The sequence below is a fragment of the Lampris incognitus genome, chromosome 5 (assembly GCF_029633865.1).
Source record: "Lampris incognitus isolate fLamInc1 chromosome 5, fLamInc1.hap2, whole genome shotgun sequence".
In the NCBI taxonomy this organism is placed as follows: domain Eukaryota; kingdom Metazoa; phylum Chordata; class Actinopteri; order Lampriformes; family Lampridae; genus Lampris; species Lampris incognitus.
The window spans coordinates 62987305-63009165 of NC_079215.1; the positions used below are offsets into that span (position 1 = coordinate 62987305).

A 21861-nucleotide genomic window follows, 5' to 3' on the forward strand; every position below is an offset into this window, starting at 1 on the left:
GACACCATATCAACATCTTGTTTGTCTTATTCTGATTTCATCTTGGTTCTGGCACAAAACTGAACAGCATGTGTAACTGCTGTGATACCAGAAAGTTCCAGCAGGCTGGAAACACATCAGGATGGGGGCTGTCTTACGTTTTAGACCATAATGAATATGGATAAATAGTTTACCTGCATATGACCAGCATGTATTCATGTTAACAGAGGTAAATCATACCAGTGACACAAAATGCTGCCAAAGCCCTTCAGAGCCGCTGCTCATATGCTCACCTTTATGAGGGTGACTGTCACTCCATAGAGAAGGGAAATGAAGAAGAGCAGGAGGAAAGTGAAGGCCATGTACCAGTCTTCTTCCTCCACATCTTGAATAACAACATCATGCTGGTTCTGGTCAACGTACACATGGTCTAGAAGTTCTGTAACAGTAGATGATGTTTGCCGAATTAAAGACCATCTTTAATGAAATGACTGCACCACAGACATAAAACCCCTGCCCAGATGTTTCTGAAGGGACATTTTACCCCTTGCAGGGGTAACATGCTCTCACAATGCAAGTCATCTGTCATGCAGCACACTGGTGTATGTACGTTGTCCATGTGTATAAAGTGGACGACATCGCCCGTCAGAGGCCTGGACATTCTGCAGAGCTTGCAGACGGGGTCTCGGTGTGTAGAGGGTCTGGAGTAAAATGCAGAACCCCTGAAACTCTGTGGTCATAAGTGCACCTTTCCATGTGGTCCAAGTGTGTCCTACATCTGAAAAGCGTTCAGCCTACAGTCCACGTGACCGACACTGGGTGCACCCTGATGCTGACACCGCTCCAGAACAGTGTCCAGAGTCACGTGTAGCCACCATGTTGCTGCCGGTGTTGGAGGAACAATGGCTGCCGAAACGACGGACAAGAAGTGTTTTTAATGTAGGCTATCTTTTTAACACCTGTTATCATCTTAGCACAGCTTATTACACATTTACTACACCTCATTGTTGAATATTTGATGACTAATCAAAAAAATGAGGCTGAGGTAACAAACTCAGCCTTCCGAGCCGTCCCGCTTGCTGCTCCACCCTTCTGCTGATGTGGGGAGGGCTGCAGACTACCACATGCCTCCTCCGATACATGTGGAGTCCCCAGCCGCTTCTTTTCACCTGACAGTGAGGAGTTTCACCAGGGGGACGTAGCGCGTGGGAAGATCACACTATTCCCGCCAGTCACCCCCACCCCCCCCTCCCTGAACAGACCAACCACAGGAGGCGCTAGTGTAGCGACCAGGACACACACCCACATCCAGCTTCCCACCCGCAGACACGGCCAATTGTGTCTGTAGGGATGCCCGACCAAGCCGGAGGTAACACGGGATTCGAACCGGCGAGCCCCGTGTTGGTAGGCAACAGAATAGACCACTACACTACCCAGACGCCTCGTGAGTCAGTAAGTGTGTTAAAGTTGAGAGCAGATGTCACTGAATAATCTTGAAGTCAGCAGCCCACAGCTTGCCGGTGGCTAAAACAAGTGTTTAGCTGTAGCGTGAGTGACGTGGTGACAACAACACCTCAGTGTGCGACTTTGTTTCACAAGTTCTGCACAGCCTTGGCCCACACTTGCCGTCTTACCACAGACAGGAAAATGCAAGTCAAGTAGGGCCTAGCTTACTAGGAACCCTGGTAACTTAGGTGCGGGTAATGGGACAGGCCCAGTATGGTCACGTGATCATTACAATGATCTGTCCTTGTCCAAGCAGTTGTGTGCTGGTGTACCGGTGAAGTCCAGAAGCCACTAAGCAGCAGAACAAGAGGCGACGACAGAAGGAGAAGGCAGCAAGTGACCGCTGCAAGTCCCACTCCTGTCCATGGTGAAGTCCTGTGGTGCAAGATGTGGTGTTGTTACAGTAGTGCTGAGCCCATCGTCCCGTTAGAGAGCTCATTATTTTATAGAATACTGAGTTTGTCCTTTATCAGGTCGACTGTGTTAAGTCCACCCAGTCTCTAAGATTTGAAGCCCTTTTTGGAAGCATTTTAACATTTTATGATTGTTTTTATTGTCTTGTTTACATTTATTATACAACGATATCTTGTAAGAAACTGGTAAAATAAGTAAAAACTTAAATTTAGACAGTTAATCAGAACCAGCACTACTTCCTTCACCCCCGAGGGGACATGGGACAAGTGGCAGTGATTAAATGATTAAATCTATACAGTTAAACAAAGAAGAAAAGAGAGAATCCAGGAAAAAAGAAAACCGGAAATCCCGAAACTGGGAAAAAATAAAACGGAATGGAGAAAAAAGTAAAATGGGTTTTATGAGGCCCTACTACCCCACAGTGCAGAAACCCACATCTCCCCCTTTCAACTCAGAGCAAGAAGAGTTCAAACTACCGTGGCTTACGGCCGCGGGCTACAGGGACCACGTGGCGCCAGTGCACGAGACATCTTTCTGGTCGAGCTTTGATATTTTGTGGGAGAACCGTTTCATCTTCTCGTGTGACGTGTAAATGAGTCGTTTACTTACTTGGTTTGGTGAAATTTAAGGCCAGTGTCAGGGTAACATGTGTCACCCTGCAAGTGTAGACTGCCCCGAGTGGCCAGTCAACAGGGGGCAGGCGGAGTCGGCTCTGGACGCTGAAGTCCCCCTGTGGTCCTCTGTGTGGCTCACTGGTGTTGTAGCTCCACAACTCTGTAGTCTCATCAAGGAACCAGCTGATGTTCACCGGTGCAGGCCTGAAACCATTTGCCAGACACACAAGCTCGCCAGGGCCATGGAGGAGGGTGACTGAAGGTGGACTCGGTGTCACTGGAGCTGGGGAACACGTGTCACTTTTATAAATGTTCTTTGAATATAGAGAATTAAGATCAACTATGTATGACACCCATGAGAAAGTATGTTCAACCCAGTGAAATGAAACCTTCCGGCTGCTCCGGGAACGCCTTTTAAACCTGATGTCTGAGTCAATAAACCTTCACCTGCACCTGCCAGCAAACGGGTGGAAAGGTTCAAGTTGTACATATCCAGTTACGTCCACAATCCCGTCCGTCTGCTCGTCCTCATAATGGTGGCCGTAACTTGATATGTATTAAGTTTAGAAATCACGTCAGGACACAGCGCTGTCGCTTGACACAACCTCTCCGTGGCATTCTTTATTTAGACTGACACAGCATCAAAGGCAGACCCGATCAAACAACCCAGAGCCCGCAGGCATCACCAATCGATCCCAGCACAATAGAACAGCACCAAATCAAATACAGCACTGTCGATGTGTGCATACATAACATTTCCCCCCCCCCCCGGCAGGATTTCAAACATGAAAGGTTGACACAAAGTCCTCTAGGTGGCCAGGGCGTAAACGTGTGCGAACAGGTCGCGGGGCGGCCTGAGGTTGGGCAGGCCGAGGTGGGGAGGGGGAAGGCAGGGGAAGCTGAGGCCCAGGAATGTCTGGGGCCCGTGTAGGAGCTGCATGAAGCCCCGGGGCGTCTCGCCATGCTGAGGGAATGGCTATGGTTGTGTCACCAGCTGTGCGTGGCGGAGCTGACACCTTCCGTAGACGACTGGAGTGCCACCGAGTGCCATCGCTGAGGAGGTAAGTGGCTGGGCCCAGCTGACGGGTGACTTGGAGAGGAGAGGACCAGTATGAAGCCATTTTATTGTCCCTGTGGGGCCTGCGGACCCTGACCCAGTCTGACACATTGATGTCTGGCACCCTGGTTCGTTTTGACCGGTCAAACCGTTGCTTCATCCGCGTCTGCTGACGAGTGACTGAGGCTCTGACCCCAGAGGGAGGTGCCTGAGGTGTGGAGGGGCGGAGCCTGTCAAGGGGCATGCACAGTTCCCGGCCTAGCATGAGAGAGGCTGGGGAGACGCCTGTGGTCGAGTGCTGTGTGGCCCGATAGTGTAGCAGAGTGTGACGGATGGCCTGCGTGAAAGAGCACCCTTGGGCCATGTGTGCTCTGAGGCCGTTCTTCAGTGACTGGTGAAAACGTTCAACGCCGCCATTGGCCTGGGGGTGGTAGTACGCAGTGCGTATATGACGGATGCCCTTGCTGTCGAGATAAGCAGTGAACTCAGCAGAGACCAGCTGAGGGCTGTTGTCAGTGGTGATGGCCTTTGGGAGGCCCCAGCGAGAGAAAAGAGAGTCCAGGAAGTCGATGATGATCTGTGAGGTCACAGTGCCGGAAGTGGTGAGTTCAGGCCATTTTGAGTGTAGATCGTAGGCGACCACCATGAAGCGTTGGTGGTGGGGAACTCCATGGATCTCACCACAAATGTCCAACTGCAGGTGTTCCCAGGGCTGAGAGGGCCAGGCGAGAGGTTGCAGGGGAGGGGGAGCCTGGTGGCCGGTCTTGCCACTCACAAGGCAGGCAGAACAGTCCTTCACCAGAGCCTCAATATCTCTGTCTATCCCCGGCCACCACACCAGGTCTCGGCAGCGCTGTTTCAGTTTCACAGTGCCCAGGTGGCCTTCATGCGCCGTATTCAAAACACGTGCACGGAGAGCAGCTGGGACCACTGTGCAAAACCCACGTGCCACGCAGGTGTCATTCCAGCAGGAGAGCTCCTGTCTGACTCGGGCGAACGCAGCCAGCTCCTCTGGGACCTTGTGAGGCCAGCCGTTCTGGATGTAGGTGCGGAGCTGGGAGAGGACAGGGTCCTGTTCGGAGGCTGCCCTCAGCTCCTGCAGAGAGACAGTGGCCTGGAGGGGTGTGTGTAGCATTTGGACAATGTCCTTTTCCACACAGTCAGTGTCCGTCTGTGGAGCTGGGGTGGAGACAGAGCGAGAGAGCAGGTCGGCGACAACATTGTCTCTGCCTGGGGTGAACTGCAGGCTGAAGTTGTACTGGCGGAGGCGGTCAGACCAGCGGTGCAGCCTCAGGGGTTTGTGGCCTGTCCCAGATGTGGACAGCAGCGCTGTCAGGGCCTGGTGATCTGTCCTGAGGGTGAAGGAACGGCCATAGAGGTAGAGGTGCCACCTTTCACAAGCCCAGATACAGGCTAACGCCTCACGCTCACCCACGGAGTACTGCTGCTCGGTCAGGTTGAGGGCACGGGAGGCGAAGGCAATGGGCTTCTCCACACCGTTCTGGGTTTGAGACAGCACGGCCCCTATCGCTGTGGCTGATGCGTCACAGGTCACAAAGGTGGAGCTGGAGATGTTGAAGTGAGCCAACACTGGTGGTGAAGTCAGTTGAGTCTTGAGATCACGCACAGCGTCACTGCATGCCTTTGACCACACCCATGGCTCGTCCTTACGCAGCAGCTGGCGCAGGGGGGCTGTGGTCGCAGAGTACTGGGGAAGAAACCTCAGGTAGTAACTTGTCATACCCAGGAAGGAGGCGACCTGGGCGGCCGAGCTGGGCTCAGGGATGGCCTGAATGGCGTCCACGTTGGATTGTAGTGGAGTTACACCGCTCGCTGACAGCCGGAACCCCACGAACTCGATCGCTGGCACAGAGAGGACACATTTCTCAGCATTGAGAGTTAGCTTGTGCTTGGACAGGGCTGCGAAGACCATGTTAAGGCGCTTGTCGTGGATTTCACTGGTGGGCCCGTGTACCACTATATCGTCCAGATAAATGGCCACGCCCAGTATGCCAGCCAGCACGGAGACCATGATTTTCTGGAAGCAGCTAGGGGCGGAGCTGAGACCGAAAGGCATCCTGGTGTAGCGAAACACTCCTGCATGTGTCACAAAGGCTGTGAGGTTTCGGCTGCTGGGGTGGAGGGGCACCTGTAAGTACCCCTGTCTGAGGTCGAGCTTGGAGAACACCTCAGAGCCATAGAACTGAGCAGTGAGTTCTTCTGAGGTGGGCAGTGGATACTTATCCGGGACCACTGCCTTATTTACTGCACGTAGATCGACGCAGACACGCAGGCCCCCCGACTTCTTCTTAGCCACCACGAGGTTTGAGACCCAAGGTGACGCGTCCACCGGTTCAATGATGCCAGCTTCCAGCAGTTGTTGCAGCTCGGCGGAGACCCCATCACGGAGAGCCAACGGGATGCGGCGCAGTGGTTGGATGACAGATTTCACAGCAGGGTTGAGGAGAGGTTGATGGGTGAAGGCGGAGAGGCAGCCCAGCCCCATAAACAGCGATGGCCACTTCTGCTGCCAAGGTGTGGCGACAGTCAGGATTGCTGCCCCCCTTGTGTCTAAGAGGGAGAACCCCAGAGCGGAGAACAGGTCCAGGCCCATCAGGTTGGCCCCACGGCGTGCCACATGAAAAACTGCATTAGGCACCAGCTTGGTTCCATAGCGGACAGTCAGTTGGAGAGAGCCAACCAGATCGATTTTGGAGTCACCATACCCACAGAGGACAGCTGAGGGTGCGGACAGTGGCAGTGAACCGAAAAATTGACTGTAGGTATCAACATTCAGGAGAGACACACTTGCACCGGTGTCCAACAGCAGGGGAATGCACACATCATTAATGTTGACTGTGCATGATTTGAATGACACTGGCGCAGAGCTCACCTTGTGAATGACGGCGGTTGAAGACTGGGGGGTGTGGCCCTCTGACCCAGCCGGGGAAGATCGACAGACGTTGGCAAAGTGATTGTGCTTACCGCAGCTACAGCATGTCTGGCCACGGGCAGGGCAGTTCTGAGCCCTTGAAACATGAGACCGAGATCCACAGTTACCACAGGACTGTTGAGGGCGGGGCCGAGAACGCCGTCGTTGCAGTTGCAAGACGTCCCCAGTGGAGTCGGCGCCCGCCTCGCTCTGGCTGGGTTGCGTCCCGAGGGGCAGCCGTGAGTAGAGGGAGGAGTCGTTGGCAGCTTGACTGGAGGTGGCCACTTGCTGTGTATTTAGCATAGCAGCACACTCAGCTGCTACCTCAACCTGTAGTGCGATGGTAATTGCTGTGGACAGCAGCAGACCGTCTTTTTCCAGCAGGAGAGTCTCACGCACCTTTGCGTTGTTGGTGTGTTCGATTAGCTGGTCGCGAACCATCTCGTCCTGAAGCGCGCCGAACTTGCATGAGCTAGCTAGCCCTCGCAAATTAGCTACGTACTGCTGCACAGACTCACCAGGCAGTTGGTGTCGCTGACGGAATATAAATCGCCGAAGGAGGGCACTCTGTGGAGCAGCGAAATGGGTGCTCATAAGTCCCACAGCTTCATCAAAGTTTGTGACGTTTCCCAGAGTCCCGAGCACACGATGACCCTCTGCTCCCAAGCAGTGTATCAACAGAGCCGTCTTCCTAGCCTGGCTCACGTCGTCGAGCCCTGAGGCGATGATGTAATTTTCAAAACTATGTAGCCAGCGAGTCCATGGTACCGGAGGCTCGCCAGGTAATGCCAGGAAGGGGGCAGGTGGTGGGAGGGAGACATCAGCCATCCTCGTCGCCAATATTAAGTTTAGAAATCACGTCAGGACACAGCGCTGTCGCTCGACACAACCTCTCCGTGGCATTCTTTATTTAGACTGACACAGCATCAAAGGCAGACCCGATCAAACAACCCAGAGCCCGCAGGCATCACCAATCGATCCCAGCACAATAGAACAGCACCAAATTAAATACAGCACTGTCGATGTGTGCATACATAACATTATGTACAACTTGAACCTTTTCACTCGCTTGCTGGGAGGTGCAGGTGAAGGTTTGTCGACAGTTGTGTGCATGTCGTTGACATTGATCCATGGCAAATCTTGCAGGCATCGCGGAAAATATGCCACTGTCAATAGCACGTGCCAACAAACAGGAAACTAGTATGACCACTGCAGTAGAAACCGGAATCGGCACTGTGCAGCTGTCCAGGTCGCTGCTCCACCCCCTCTGCCGATCCGGGGAGGGCTGCAGACTACCACATGCCGCCTCCGATACATGTGGAGTCACCAGCCGCTTCATTTCACCTGACAGTGAGGAGTTTCACCAGGGGGAGATAGCGCGTGGGAGGATCAGCTAATCCCCCCAGTTCCCCCTTCCGCCTTGACAGGCGCCCTGGCCGACCAGAGGAGGCGCTAGTGCAGCGACCAGGACACACACCCACATCCGGCTTCCCACCTACAAACACGGCCCATTGTGTCTATAGGGACGCCCGACCAAGCCGGAGGTAACACGGGGATTCGAACCAGCAATCCCCATGTTGGTAGGCAACGGAATAGACCGCCATGCCACCCGGAGGCCCTGTTATATCTGCGTGTAGTTTGAAGGTACGTTGAACGGTGAGTTTAGCCTAGCTTAGCTCAGCTGATGGATATCTACTTGGACCATTCGTAGAATGAAGAGAAATGGTGAATGGCAGGCTAGCGAGTAACAAGTATGAACACTCGGTTTCAGAGAAAGTGTGTTTCCCTTCTTTTAAGAGGATCCCGGTAGACCTGCAGCAGCTGAGCTCAGCGAGGCCAGACTCCCTGTCAACCTACCTTCACCCTGCAAGCACAGCCACATGCACCCACGAGTTGTCTGACTTTGTCTAAGTAGGATACACAATAGAAACCCTGGAAACCCAACTATTCTTTTAGACAACTGTACATTACAAGTGCTGATGCTTCCTTCTACTAAATGTTATTATTTACTGCTTACCAAACACAGGTTGTACTGTGCTTTTGAATAGTTCCTCATATGACTCGTGTTTTACTACACAGGAATATGCTGCTTCCTGGTCCCTCTCGGACCGCCGGGATATGTTCAGTCTGCTGTTCAGTGAGAAGGTGTTGCTGTCTGTGTATTTCCAGACAGGGCTGATAGTATATTGTAATACTGGCAGCCTCAAGGCGTCCTTCTCCCAAAACACTAAGATGCCAGAGGGGGAAAATCCAGTCACAAGGCAAATGAGCGTTTCCATGTTTGAGCCCGGCAGGTCCGTGTCATTCAGCCTTGTTATCTTCACAAATGGCGGCTTAGGATCTTTTGAAAGGAAAAAGGAAGACAACAATGATCAGAGTATTTTGCTCTTTTCATTTCCATCATTTCATTTATGGGAGCACAAGCGACAGTTTAGATAATGGTGAGGTATTAATGCAGGGTTGATTATTGATGCCACCCGTTTGTCCTGCAATATTAAGGCCCTGGTCACACCAGCATTTACGACAGGGATGTTTCCCGCCAAAACCAACTACTCTGAATGAAACTGTTGCTATCAGTGGATTTGCATCCGGTAGCAAAGTAAATTTCTCGATGACGTCACGTAGAGTTCAGCTTTGGGGAACTCTGACATGCAAATTCACACCGTCAACCAGTAGCAGAACTGCTTGGACTGCGTTGGCATCTGATGGGGCAGTGGCTAGTGAGGATCCAAAATGGAGGAAGCTCCCTGTTTCACTAGCGTTAAATCATCCAGTTTTAACTATTGTGCTCTGCCAGAAGATAAATTACTACACAAGATTAATGCAGCGTGGTTTGCAGTTGGTTGTGAAGCAAGACTGGATGGTCTCACCATGTTCCATTCATTTCACTGTGCCGAGTGTTTTTTGGTCAGCAAGTTTGTTCCCACAGGAGCATGCAACATTCTTTTGCACTGCCAGTTTCTGGTGTGACCGGGGCCTGAGGCTGCAGGTCAACTTTATGCTTGTGTTGGTAAGGATACCTCTACTTCTGCTTATGTGCGTCTCGTAACCCTGTGTGGAGCATAGGTGCTTCCCCTCACAGGATACTTGTGTATATGTGAGCCAAGCCTTTGCTGATACATTCAGGAAGCTACGAATGGTCTCGGTCCCATTGTCGTGACTCAGCCGTGGTTCAGTCAATGCCCTCTGAGACTTATTTCCACCAACTTTCCAAGTGATGGAGAAATCTTCAAGATTTTGACCAACCAGAAGACAGGTGAAAGCCAACTGTTCATCTGTCTGCAGTTCCTGGAGAGCTGGACCCTGAATGAAGACACCAGCTTTCCGAGATGATGCTGCTGTTATTGAAAATAAAATAAAAAAATGTTCCTTGTCAAAGTGAACAAGACTATGATGTACATATCTGACTGGCATATCATTAAATAAAGACCAAATTATATATAAAATACAGCTCCTTAATAATGGATGACTCATCGTGGAACTCTTATTGATAATGAAAATACATTTAGAAATATTCTGAATGTACAGTTATAAGTGGAATTATAAACACTATATTTTCATATTTACTTCGGGGTAGTGACTGTTATTCTACAGTTAGTGTAGGTTTTTACTTCCCTTTTTGTTTCACTTTACCTGAACAGAAGCCCATTTCATCGCGGACAGTTTTATTTAAAACCTTGTCAGAGACTTCACAAGTAAAGACCACTGCTTTTGTCCACTCGTTTTGAGGCACACTGAGATGACTGATTACTGCCACACGACCGTCTTCACCTAATAAGATGTCTTTAGTTGATGCCGATCTGTCCTGAGACCCAGAAAGCCATTTGATTTGGGGACTGAAACCCCAGCCAATGCACAAGAGTTTCTGTTGTCCTGAGTCTTTACTGGGGACCAGAAGAAGCTCCATTGACAGGTCACCTAAATGTCCCCACACAAAGTCATAAATTACTATTGAAAGAGTTTGACAAAGAGACATTGGACACCAACAGACTAAACACAACTGACAACAGAAGTTCAGCTGGTCACCTACCAAAAATCCGTCCGGTTGAGTCTGATACCGAGCTGTTGACGAAGCCTTGGTTCACTTTGCAGGTGAACGTGTTGTCTTTTCCCTGGTGGGTTTTTGGAACTGAGAACTGGAGAGTGGTTGAAGTGAGGCCTGTGGCTTTGGAAAGATCAACAAATTGTTTTTCAGATATGTCACTTCCGTTGGCCTGAAAGGTGACGTAGAGGTCGCTAGAGGAGAGTTGTCTGACGTCACACTCCAGCACGGCATCTTCTCCATGAAGCAAGTGTGGCAGAGATCTTCTGATCAGCACCGACGGGGCCCTGTCCGCTGTAAGCCCTTTGAAACAAACACAGGGGTTGCTGCAGAGTTCAGTTGTATCAAATATCACATGAACATCATTTGGTACAGGTGACTTACTTATATCCACCGTCTTTTCAGCTGGAGGGGAGCAGGGGTGTTCAGCCCTACATGTCACGCGACTGTACGTCATCCACTTGTCTGTGGAAACAGTCAGGTTGCTGCTGAAATAGGTCTTGCTGCCGGTCCGGTTCGGCACGGTTCTTGTGGCTGAGATTTCTTCCCCATCGACATGCCAGGTCACCTTGGCATCATAGACAGTCTCAACCACACACGTAGCCGTCACCTCGGGCTTTGCCATCATCACTGTTTTGAAGCTGGGGGTCTCCAGGTGAATGCAAGGAGGGGAGGAAGGGTAAACTGCCAAAAGATCACTTGTTTAGCGAAGTCGTGTTTATCTGACTCCATAACAGCCATATCATATCTTTAAATCTTTATATCCAGTGGCAACATCTCTCATGATTATCGTTCAAATCATTTGCTGGTCAAACGAGTCAAAAATCAAGTTAATTTAACTTGAGAGCATTGATCAAGTCAGACCAAACATCCTGGATGTTACTTCTTGTAACTTCTTATCTTTAACTTCATCAATCAAACATGCATTTGCCAAGCTCAACATCTTCTCTCTGAATGTTTAGACTTTTGTCATCAGTTGTGTTCTGCTGACGCCCCTAAATGTACATTTTAAAGGAGTTGTAGTGTGAAAGGCGTATGTTGAGAGGAGTGATGGAGCAACGACACTGCTGCATCGTCACTGAGAAGTAGCCGCACTTACTTGCACAAATACTGATTGATTTGCTCAACTCGGCGTCGTGGTGTTTGGACTTGCACGTGACATTTGAGCCATTTGTCCAGTTTTTCCGGTCCAACTCAATCTGGCTGCTTAGGCTGAACGTTTTTTCCTCCTTTTTCCCAGCTTGAAACTTCTTTTGGACCGGAACGATGTCGACAGCACGGCTGTCTATTTGCCACTGCACCTCTAGGTCGTCTGGGTAGTAACCGCTGTAGGTGCACACAAGGCTCACTTCTGCGGCCCCAGAGACCCACCTCCAGTCAGGGGACATGGTGACGGTCGGATGGACAACCCGCTGCACTGAGACACAGGAAGTATGTATAAGATAAGCGTTTCTTTTCATCTAGTGTGTTCAACGTGAATGTTTGATGGCTCGGGCCCTTTTTCAGAGCCGCTGGAGATACACATACCTGTTGTGATGTGTGTACATGTCACCAAGTCTACCGTCAGTACTAAGTCTGTTGTCTTGTTACCCAGGCTAGAGGGCGCAGATGTACTGTCACAGTGGCAGGAGCTTAGTTTCGGGTGGAGCTGGATGGCTGTTGCACAAAAGCTAGAGCAGGGCAGGGCTGAGCGAAACAGGCAGGAAGCAGGCGGAAGCGTTGGATAACATGCTGGTACCAAAAAAAGCTCCCGAAAAACAGAAGTGAAAGACTGAACAGAGCAGCGGTGCGTCGCCAACAGCAGGTGTGAAGTTTGGCTCTGCCAGATAGGGAACTAAAGTGTAACTCTAAATATCTCAGAAGTATTTACATGTGGGCTTCTCTCTCTGTTGTGCTGCTTGACTGAGTTCTCTGGCCTGTTTTTACCACCACACCGCAGTAACGGTCCATTTGAATATGGAGCTGGACATGGTCTGGTAAGTCCAGCTGCGGGGCGGTGCAAAGTAAAATACACATTTCAAAGCAAACAAGCTGCAGTTAAACACGTTTCAAAGGCAGAACCAGCACCAATATGAGAGGCAGATATTAAATTAGATCTGATCATTTAAAAGCCAACAGGACCCAAATGAGAACCTACTCGAAGAAGTAGGAGAGAAAAAGTACCAGTTCCCTAAATCATTTTCTTCAGTTACACATTTATTATTTTCAATGAGAATACAAAGCCGACATAGTGAATGAGAGAAATGACGGTTGTGAACACTTACATTCTGAACAAATGAGTAGACAAAGAACCAACATGTGAAACATTACTTTTTAAAGCAATCACTCGTCACCTTTTCCACGTTTTCATTTAATCTGGAAAGGAAAAAGAAGAGAAAGACTGACTCAGAAACAGAAGAAGAATCACTATGTTGTGTCTCTAGTAATGACATGTGTTGTGTCTCAGCCATCTTTTATAACATCATCCTTCTTCTTTTCCTCACTTCCACAGGACAACAGCTTTGTGTGTTTTCATTCTTGATCGTTTCTCTTTGTTTAATTTAACCTTATTCAAACCCTGTTGTTGTGTGTAGTTGTACAGGATTGTGTTGCATTACCACATCTCCCGGACCACAAGGGAATCGCAGTATAAGTCTCACTCAGAGAGAAAAACATGTTGTGAGGAAACAACAAGTCTCTTCGGTGTCTATGTATACTCGGGGTGTAGACCCCTGCACGGCACTGTTTTCTTAATCCTGCTCCCACTGCATTTATTCCTTCCTTTTTTCTCTTTTGTGATTTCCCCCCTTTTCTCCCCAGTTGTACCCGGCCAATTACCCCTCTCTTCCGAGCCGTCCCGGTCTCTGCTCCCCCCCCCCCTCTGCTGATGCGGGGAGGGCTGCAGACTACCACATGCCTCCTCTGATACATGTGGAGTCACCAGCCGCTTCTTTTCACCTGACAGTGAGGAGTTTCACCAGGGGGACGTAGAGCGTGGGAGGCTCAAGCTATTCCCCCCAGTTCCCCCTCCCCCTGAACAGCCACCCCGACCGACCAGAGGAGGCGCTAGTGCAGCGACCAGGACAGCGCCGTGTGTATAGAGAGAGTCTGGCCATCCTTTGATCTTTGCAACACGCGCTGTGATTGGCTGAGATTGGCCCCTTTGGTCGAGCGGTTAGCGATTCCGCCTCGTGGTGCAGTACAACGCTGGTTCGAATCCCGCAGCGGGCGGAAGATATGCTCGGTTACATTGGTGGCAGCTGTGGTGTCCGGAAGTGTGCAGATCCTCATAAGTCTCTTCAGAGCGCGCGGGAAAAACTAAGCGCGAGGGCGCGCTTCCGGGAGAGGGGGACTACTGTAACCTACAAGAAGACTCGACCTCCTGCATCTGTGGTGTTACAGGACTGAGGTTTATTTGCTTTGGTTACATGTTCAGGTGTTCTGCTTGAAAGAGGGAGATGTGATGTGTAGTAACTAGGCTTAGCCTGTGGTGGCGCTGCTGCTGTAACGTACCTTTTGAATGACATGTAACACCACAGAAGAAGACCTTCAGTAAAAAGACAGTCAAGCTGAATCAGCGTGCTATCCGTCTGAGTTATTGTGTCGCCTCATTGTTAATCTAATTAACAATACGACTCTTTTTATGACTGCTGGGATAGGACCTTGTGATGGACTGGCGGCCTGTCCAGGGTGTCTCCCCGCCTACCGCCCAATGACTGCTGGGATAGGCTCCAGCATCCCCGCCACCCCAGTTGGGACAAGCGGCTTGGATAATGAATGAATGAAATGGCTTTGGAATATATATCGCAGGAGCAGCCAGACGAGTAAAAGAACAGCGACTTATAGTCCGGGAAATATGCTAAATCCAAGTTGCATGATATACCAATGCCAGATATTGAACTCTAACTTATCAAACCATGCTGTCTCAGAAACTATTTCATCCTTAATGTTTGGTAATGGAGGCTCACTACCTTGATGGCAGTGGTTCCGACGCTATAGAACAGAGTGATGAGGAAGAGGATGATGAAGGTAATGGCTGTTTTCCCGGTGCTATCTTGCTCCGTCTCTGTGGTGTGACCCCACTGGTTGTCTGTCAGAAAAATAAATTCTGCATGAAGAGATTAACGTGGTGTTACATTGGCAGTTTTACCTTTGTCCTCCACTGAATTTCAAATAAATTAAAATTTCATACAATAGCCACCATATAGAGACTACACATCCTTACACGACCCAATATTATTACTTGATAGCTGTTCCTGGTGCCCTTTGTACACTCGCAGAAAATATACCCAGAAGCTGTCTTCTCATTCACACTGATTCTGTTGCCTTACAAAGAACATGGTTTATTCTGCAGCTTTAACGAGTGCACATGGTGTAAGGGTTTTGTGTGCTTCTTGTGTGCTTATTCTTTGGACTTGACTGTATTTGAAACTAATACTCAGGTGTGCAAGAGGCAGTGACCAGACTGCCTTACGTCTTTTCATTCCCAGCTCTCCATTTGTGTATTATGGATTACTAACTGAACAATACGTTTGACCTTAGTCCTAAGTCCACAATACATATTTGTATAATAAAATGGAGATGTTGGCAAAAACAGTGATTCCTGACTTGCTCTAGAAAGACCCTTCTTTACAAAAGAAAAATAAAAAGAAAAGATAATGGCATGCATGTGGCTTGGCTTGTGGAGTACTATTGTGAGTCCTTAAAACACAGTGATGTATTGGGAGCCCAGGCTAAGTGATTTAGTTCTTGAAAAGATATCTATTTTGACAGGCTAAAACCAACAGAGGTAACACGGGCACATGAGACAAGACAATACAGTACAAATAAATGCACCATAACAACAGAAAACAACAACTAATAAGTTATTATTAGTCATCTAGTCATGTAGTTGTTAAGATTAGTGTCATTTAGGCTTTACTTGTTAGGCTGTTTGGGGGATTTTTCATTTTTATGGTCAGTGATGAGCATCAGACGCTTCATTTTAGAGCATTTAATTTTGCATATAAACATGTCTATGGCCTACTGGTCACTATACTTTAAGCTGCTGGTATGCTGATACCTCCATCTGATGTGTACTTTCTTCAACTTGTATGTTAACTAAACATATGGCATTGCAAAAATGTTGAAATGAGGATACAAACTGAATTGAACATACATCAAAACAGTCCTGAAGTAAATCTTTTTTATTTTGATTTTAGTTCTGCATTTAAAGACAAACAGCATGTCATATCACAGGCAACAAACAAAACACACACATAGCAAAACACACATGGACACAACATCACATCTACTCGGCCTTGCAAATTTGAGGGATGTTAAGGCTGACGTTAACCAGGTTGGGTTTTTCATTGGTGTTTTGTACAAAGGACCTAATAATGACTCCTGTTGTTTTCATCATAGACTCGTGGTAGACAACGCAGCTGAACACCTTGTCATTTTTCTTCCAAAGGTCCAAGCTCAACGTAAGCTCACTATATACAGAGTAGAATCCGCTGTTTTCTAAAAGATTTGTGGTATTGAATGTATAGGTAGCTGGATCTGCTGCCACATCATCAACAAGCCAAGACACTACAAGCTCCTTGGGGTAGAAATCTTTCACATAGCAAGTCAGGATCACCACGTCATTACTAGTTTGTTCTACTGGACTCAGCAGAAAAACAGATGGCCGCTTAATCGTTTCTCCTGCAAGCATGAGAGAACAATCACAACTTAGTGCCAGAACTGAGAATGCTTCACACAAACATATATATGTGTGTGTGTGTGTGTATATAAATAATCCAGTGATTCAAGTAAATTCTTTATGAGACAGACAGCACAAGCCTGTTTCCTGCCATAAGCAATCATATTTTATAGATATGTTAACATATTTGACATTTAATATTAAAATATATTATATGTAAAACATGCACTAAATGACAGCACAATACATTGTTAGTCTTTCATGTACTGTAACCAAAAACATTCTCACCTTTGTCCCTTTGAAAACGCTCCCTTACAGCTTTAATTAAGTCGTTGTGTTCAACAACACAATAATATTCCATCCCCTCGCTCCACTCCTCAAACAGGACATCCACTTCAATTCTGTAGAGGTTGTGGGGTCCTCGGCTGCTCTTATGACTGTCCTTGTTTAAAGGTTTCCCATCTTTGTCCTGCCACTCAACAGACTCAACGGATCCTTGTTTTTCCAGCACTTCACACACAAGTTTAGCTTTTTTGTTCAGAAACAGGTCTTCCAAACTGAGGGGCAAGATCTCAATGTCAACATATACACATGGGTCATTACATGTGGTGGAACCTGTAGAAAGAAGAGTGGTTAAGCAAGACTGAACTGTTACAGCTGGGAAATCATTAGAATTGCAATTATGATCATTTCTGCTTTCCATAGGTTTACTCACCCGGTGTGGTATTATAGTCCACAGATTTGTTGACATTTTCTTCTTTTTGCTTAAACACACATGTAATCTTGGCTTCCGATTCCGTCCAAGCACTTTTATCAACCTGGAGATAGTTTACGACACTGTACAAAGTCCCATTCTCATTACGTTTGGGCTCAAAGGAGGTCTGGATCTCAGAGATTTTGTCACGGATTTCCTCATCGTCTCTGAGCCATTTGATTTCATGAGCATTTGGTGAAAAATCAGTGGCAAAGCAGGAGAAGGAAGCTGATCTCTCATTCTTCATCTCAGGAGAGATCAACACGTTAAGAGTTGGCAACTGATGAAACTCGACTGAAAAACAAACATACACAGATATATGTATGCAGAAGCAGAGAATGATATATATGCAGAAGCTAAGGGCAATAAATGTGCTAAAGTGGAGGGTAAGAGACTAAAACTATATTCATTAACTTTTTATGCCGTGTTAGTAAGAGCTTAAACTGGTCACCCCCCCCCCCCAACATGTTTGGTTGTCACTAGAGTGTAAATGTGGATTTTTTTAAAATTTACAACATATACAAAATCAATAAGGGGGCGGGGCTTCAGTACATGCTTCTGCATATCCATTGACTGTACATACAAGCTAACACTGACAGAGTCCCACACAGCTGGAAACCTGCCCTTGACTAAACAGTCGGCCTGCAACAACAACCTCATCACCATCCTAACAGCCTTTCCCATATTCTCTGAGAGCTTCGCTGCCCAACATTGTGCACAATCTGCTCTCTTTGTCCTCTCAGTGTCCCTCATTCAGTTAACACTAAGAGGCTCAACTTCCTCTGAAACTACAACAGACAAACCAAATAGAAACCACAACTAAATGCACATCTGTGAGGAGGAAAAAAAACAAGTAACTCAAATTCAGCCTAACAACTAACTGTACCACATGCTTTTACATTATTGTGTGGTGCATTTCAACTGGACTACTTTAGCCTGCTGGAGAACTGGCTTGCCAAGCGGCTCCAAATACTTTCTTGACTTAAATCACACACTCCCCCAGTAAACATGGCTTTACTTTTTAAGCAATGCGATGCAACTGACGTACTTATTTGTTTTTACGATTTGCAAGTTTGATACCAACTGACTGACTTCTTGTGGTAGACCTGTTAAATATTCAGCATTTTGTGGTGTATTTGAGTTGCGCGTGCCATGAACACGCTTGTCGAATTATGACCAGAAAGTCCATCAGTTAGCCTGATAATCCCCTTTTGAATGGGGTCAAGCAGGGGGCAGGTAACACACATAACACAACTCCAATTCACAAATGATCTCTGCAATTATAAGAAATTACTGGGCCTCCCCAAAAATTAAAAGCCCCATGTGAACAGATTATAAATGAGCGGGTAAATAAGTATTTAGCTTAAGCCCGCTTGTTGTTGACATTCGATAGCTATCTTCTGCCTATTAACATTTCTTAAAGAGGGAGTTTGACACTTGTTGATGTATGTGTTGTACATTCGTTGTACGTGTTGGTGTAAACGCGAGTCTGGAACGGCTGCACTGACCCCCCCACGACTTGTAATATTATTAAACCTGCAATATTACTCTCCTCTAATACTGCGGTAAGAAGATTTCCATGCCATGGCAGCTGTACTAAACAGGATTTTGAACTGTGATTGTTGGTGAAACAAAGTGCAGGAAGACAACAATAAGAAAACCAAAGGATTATGCAAGTAGATGGAAGGAAGCAGACATATTACTACACGGTGCATATGTTAAGTGCAGATGGCCTACGTTAGGATGGAAAGAGAGGAAAAAATACGAGCCAGTATCTCAGTTTGCATGGGCAAGCTTAAGCCTTTCCTTTCCAGCAATGTTCAGCTTGCCACAACCTGCCACTGTCGTAGTACAACTTGCCGCAACCTGCCACCGACGCAGTACAACTTGCTGCAACTTGTCACTGTTGCAGTACAACTTGCTACTGATACAGTACAACTTGCTGCAACCTGCCACTGTCGCAGTACAACTTGCTACTGATACAGTACAACTTGCTGCAACTTGCCGCTGTCGCAGTACAACTTGCTGCAACTTGCCGCTGTCGCAGTACAACTTGCTGCAACTTGTCACTGTCGCAGGACAACTTGCCACTGATGCAGTACAACTTGCTGCAACCTGCCACCGACGCAGTACAACTTGCTGCAACTTGTCACTGTCGCAGTGCAACTTGCCATTGTCACAATACAACTTGCCGCAACCTGCCACTGACGCAGTACAGCTTGCCGCAACCTGCCACTGTCGCAGTACAACTTGCCGCAACCTGTCACTGTCGCAGTACAACTTGCCGCACCCGGCTACCGATGTAGTACAACTTGCCGCAACCTGCCACTGACACAGTACAACTTGCCGCAACCCCGCCACTGATGTAGTACAACTCGCCGCAACCTGCCACCGACGCAACATAACTTGCCGCAACCTGCCACTGACGCAGTACAACTTGCTGCAACCTGCCACTGACGCAGTACAACTTGCCGCAACCTGCTACTGTTGCAGTACAACTTGCCGCAACCTGCTACTGTTGCAGTACAACTTGCCGCAACCTGCCACCGATGTAGTACAACTTGCCGCAACCTGCCACCGACGCAGTACAACTTGCCGCAACCCGCCACCGACGCAGTACAACTTGCCGCAACCTGCCACTGACGCAGTACAACTTGCCGCAAGCTGCCACTGACGCAGTACAACTTGCCGCAACCTGCCACTGACGCAGTACAACTTGCCGCAACCTGCCACTGACGCAGTACAACTTGCCGCAAGCTGCCACTGACGCAGTACAACGTGCCGCAAACTGCCACTGACGCAGTACAACTTGCCGCAAGCTGCCACGGACGCAGTAAAACTTGCCGCAAGCTGCCACTGACGCAGTAAAACTTGCCGCAAGCTGCCACTGACGCAGTAAAACTTGCCGCAAGCTGCCACTGACGCAGTACAACTTGCCGCAAGCTGCCACTGACGCAGTACAACTTGCTGCAACCTGTCACTGACACAGTACAACTTGCTGCAACCTGCCACTGACGCAGTACAACTTGAATAACATGGAATTACAACTATCATGAGGTTCTTTGTGTTTCCTTTGTTCCTGTTCCAATCTTTCTTACAACAACATAGCTTTGTAACTTTGCAGATATTTCTAAGACACCTAAATCAGTTATTGATTTCAATACTGAACCTTGTTTTTACTTTGGTCACTTAAAAAAACAACTGGATGACATAAGATATTCTGTTTGTTACATTTTTTTCTTATATTTTGTCAAATCCAATATATTTATGAATTTTTTCTGCACATACACTTTTGCATTAGAAATCATTTCTGTTTAGAAACATAGAAGACAATTAAACATTTCTGTAAGGAAAAGATAATTGTAAAAAATACTTAACAGAAATTTCTTCATTATACGCGAAGTACTGATCTAATAAATGTAATTTAAACCAACTCACATGTTGGATTAAAAAAGTGTTTGAGTTTTTCATCATCTACAAGTAACTCACCTTTCTTCTGAAGGCGGCATTGTTTTTGTCCTGCTGAATGCTCAACAACACAGTTGACAACTTTCCTGGCGTCCCAGTAGTCTCGCTGCACGCGGACCCGACTGACTCCAAAGTAAGCCCTGTTTTTCTCAACAGCGGGGTACTGAAGTACATCAGGCAGGGCAACTCCCTCGGCGTTGGTGCATCTGAAGCCCAGTGAGGCGGGTGTAAAGTCGGTGGCGAGGCAGCCGAGAGTCACGGTGTCTCCGGTCTCGGGGCCACATTGCTCCAGAGGAAACACAGTAGGGGCCTTTGGTGTGGCTGACAGAGGAGAGACAAACCGTCCTTACAACAGCAATACACACATTACATGTCTCTCTTACTGACAAGTCCTCCTGCAGGAAGTCACACACATTCTGGTGTTGCTCGACTAGAACAGGGGCACAACAACCTCCCTGTGATAACAAAGGTCGTGTTAGTTTCACACCAGTAAGCAGTATATTGAAAGTAATATTTTTTACCATTTATGTACTCAACAAAGTCCCCTGAACATTCCTCAAGCTACATAAAAAGTGTTGGTTAACTCAGGCTTTGGAAAACCAGAGAGGAATCTGTGACACTGTCAAATATTGGCTTAGGCATTGCTGTAGCTTATACTGCACATCACACAACCCATTTTAATTTCCACATTTTACACGGCTGAAACACTGCATTCTGCTTTTTAAACTGAAGTTTCCCCTGGATAAGCTCGGCTTTGGTGAAGGCTGTCTGGTAGCAAATACACAGAAAATACCTTTTGCTTTGATTTTACCAGCAATTAGATATAAAAGCGGAATATTTATCACTGCAAAACACTTGCTAGAATATATTTAAAAAGAACTGTGAAAAATAGAACATTTATATGAGAAATGACACCGACTAAATTAATGCCTAATTAAAATATTTGTTTGAATATTGAAATATTTCCAGACAACTATTTACTGTTATTTTTCATTATTATTTCTATCTGTTTGTATATTTTACTGTTCTGTTCATATCTTTTTAAAAACTTAAGTGAGAAAAAAAAGAAAAACGCTTGCTAGTTCGTACTTTCCTAAGTAAGCTATTCTATAACGATAATAGTGATAATAATGACAGCACTGTGCTGCGTATCTTTACACTTAATTAACATTTTAAACACATTACGTTGCAACGGCAGAAATCTGGACCTGACATTTGCCAACTCAACACAACCAAACTGCCTCTGGCCGCTCAAACACAAAGTAGAGAAATCTAAATCCTGAGCAAATAATCAGTGTGGGTTTCAAACTGTGCATGATGTTAAAAGCCTTACCTGATGAAACGGTTACTAGTGAGTAGTTAACACCCAGCTATCATCATTACACAATTCATTTCACACGGCCAACCAGAACTACCGTTACCGGCATTATCAC

General features: G+C 47.4%; 1 protein-coding gene across 1 annotated transcript in view; it reads right to left on the reverse strand.

Annotated features, from left to right (window-relative positions):
• Positions 1-260: 260 nt before the first annotated feature.
• The window catches only part of LOC130113070 (uncharacterized), a 69761-nt gene continuing 48160 nt past the window's right edge, over positions 261-21861 (reverse strand). Inside the window, exons 4-15 of the mRNA XM_056280581.1 lie at positions 20450-20749; positions 16922-17254; positions 16495-16821; positions 15818-16208; positions 12878-12899; positions 11644-11956; positions 10533-11228; positions 10136-10420; positions 9523-9846; positions 8520-8843; positions 2509-2796; positions 261-418 (exon numbers count right to left, since the gene is read on the reverse strand). Coding sequence (XP_056136556.1) covers positions 261-418; positions 2509-2796; positions 8520-8843; positions 9523-9846; positions 10136-10420; positions 10533-11228; positions 11644-11956; positions 12878-12899; positions 15818-16208; positions 16495-16821; positions 16922-17254; positions 20450-20749 — 3761 coding nt within the window. The remainder of the gene's footprint in view (positions 419-2508; positions 2797-8519; positions 8844-9522; positions 9847-10135; positions 10421-10532; positions 11229-11643; positions 11957-12877; positions 12900-15817; positions 16209-16494; positions 16822-16921; positions 17255-20449; positions 20750-21861) is intronic.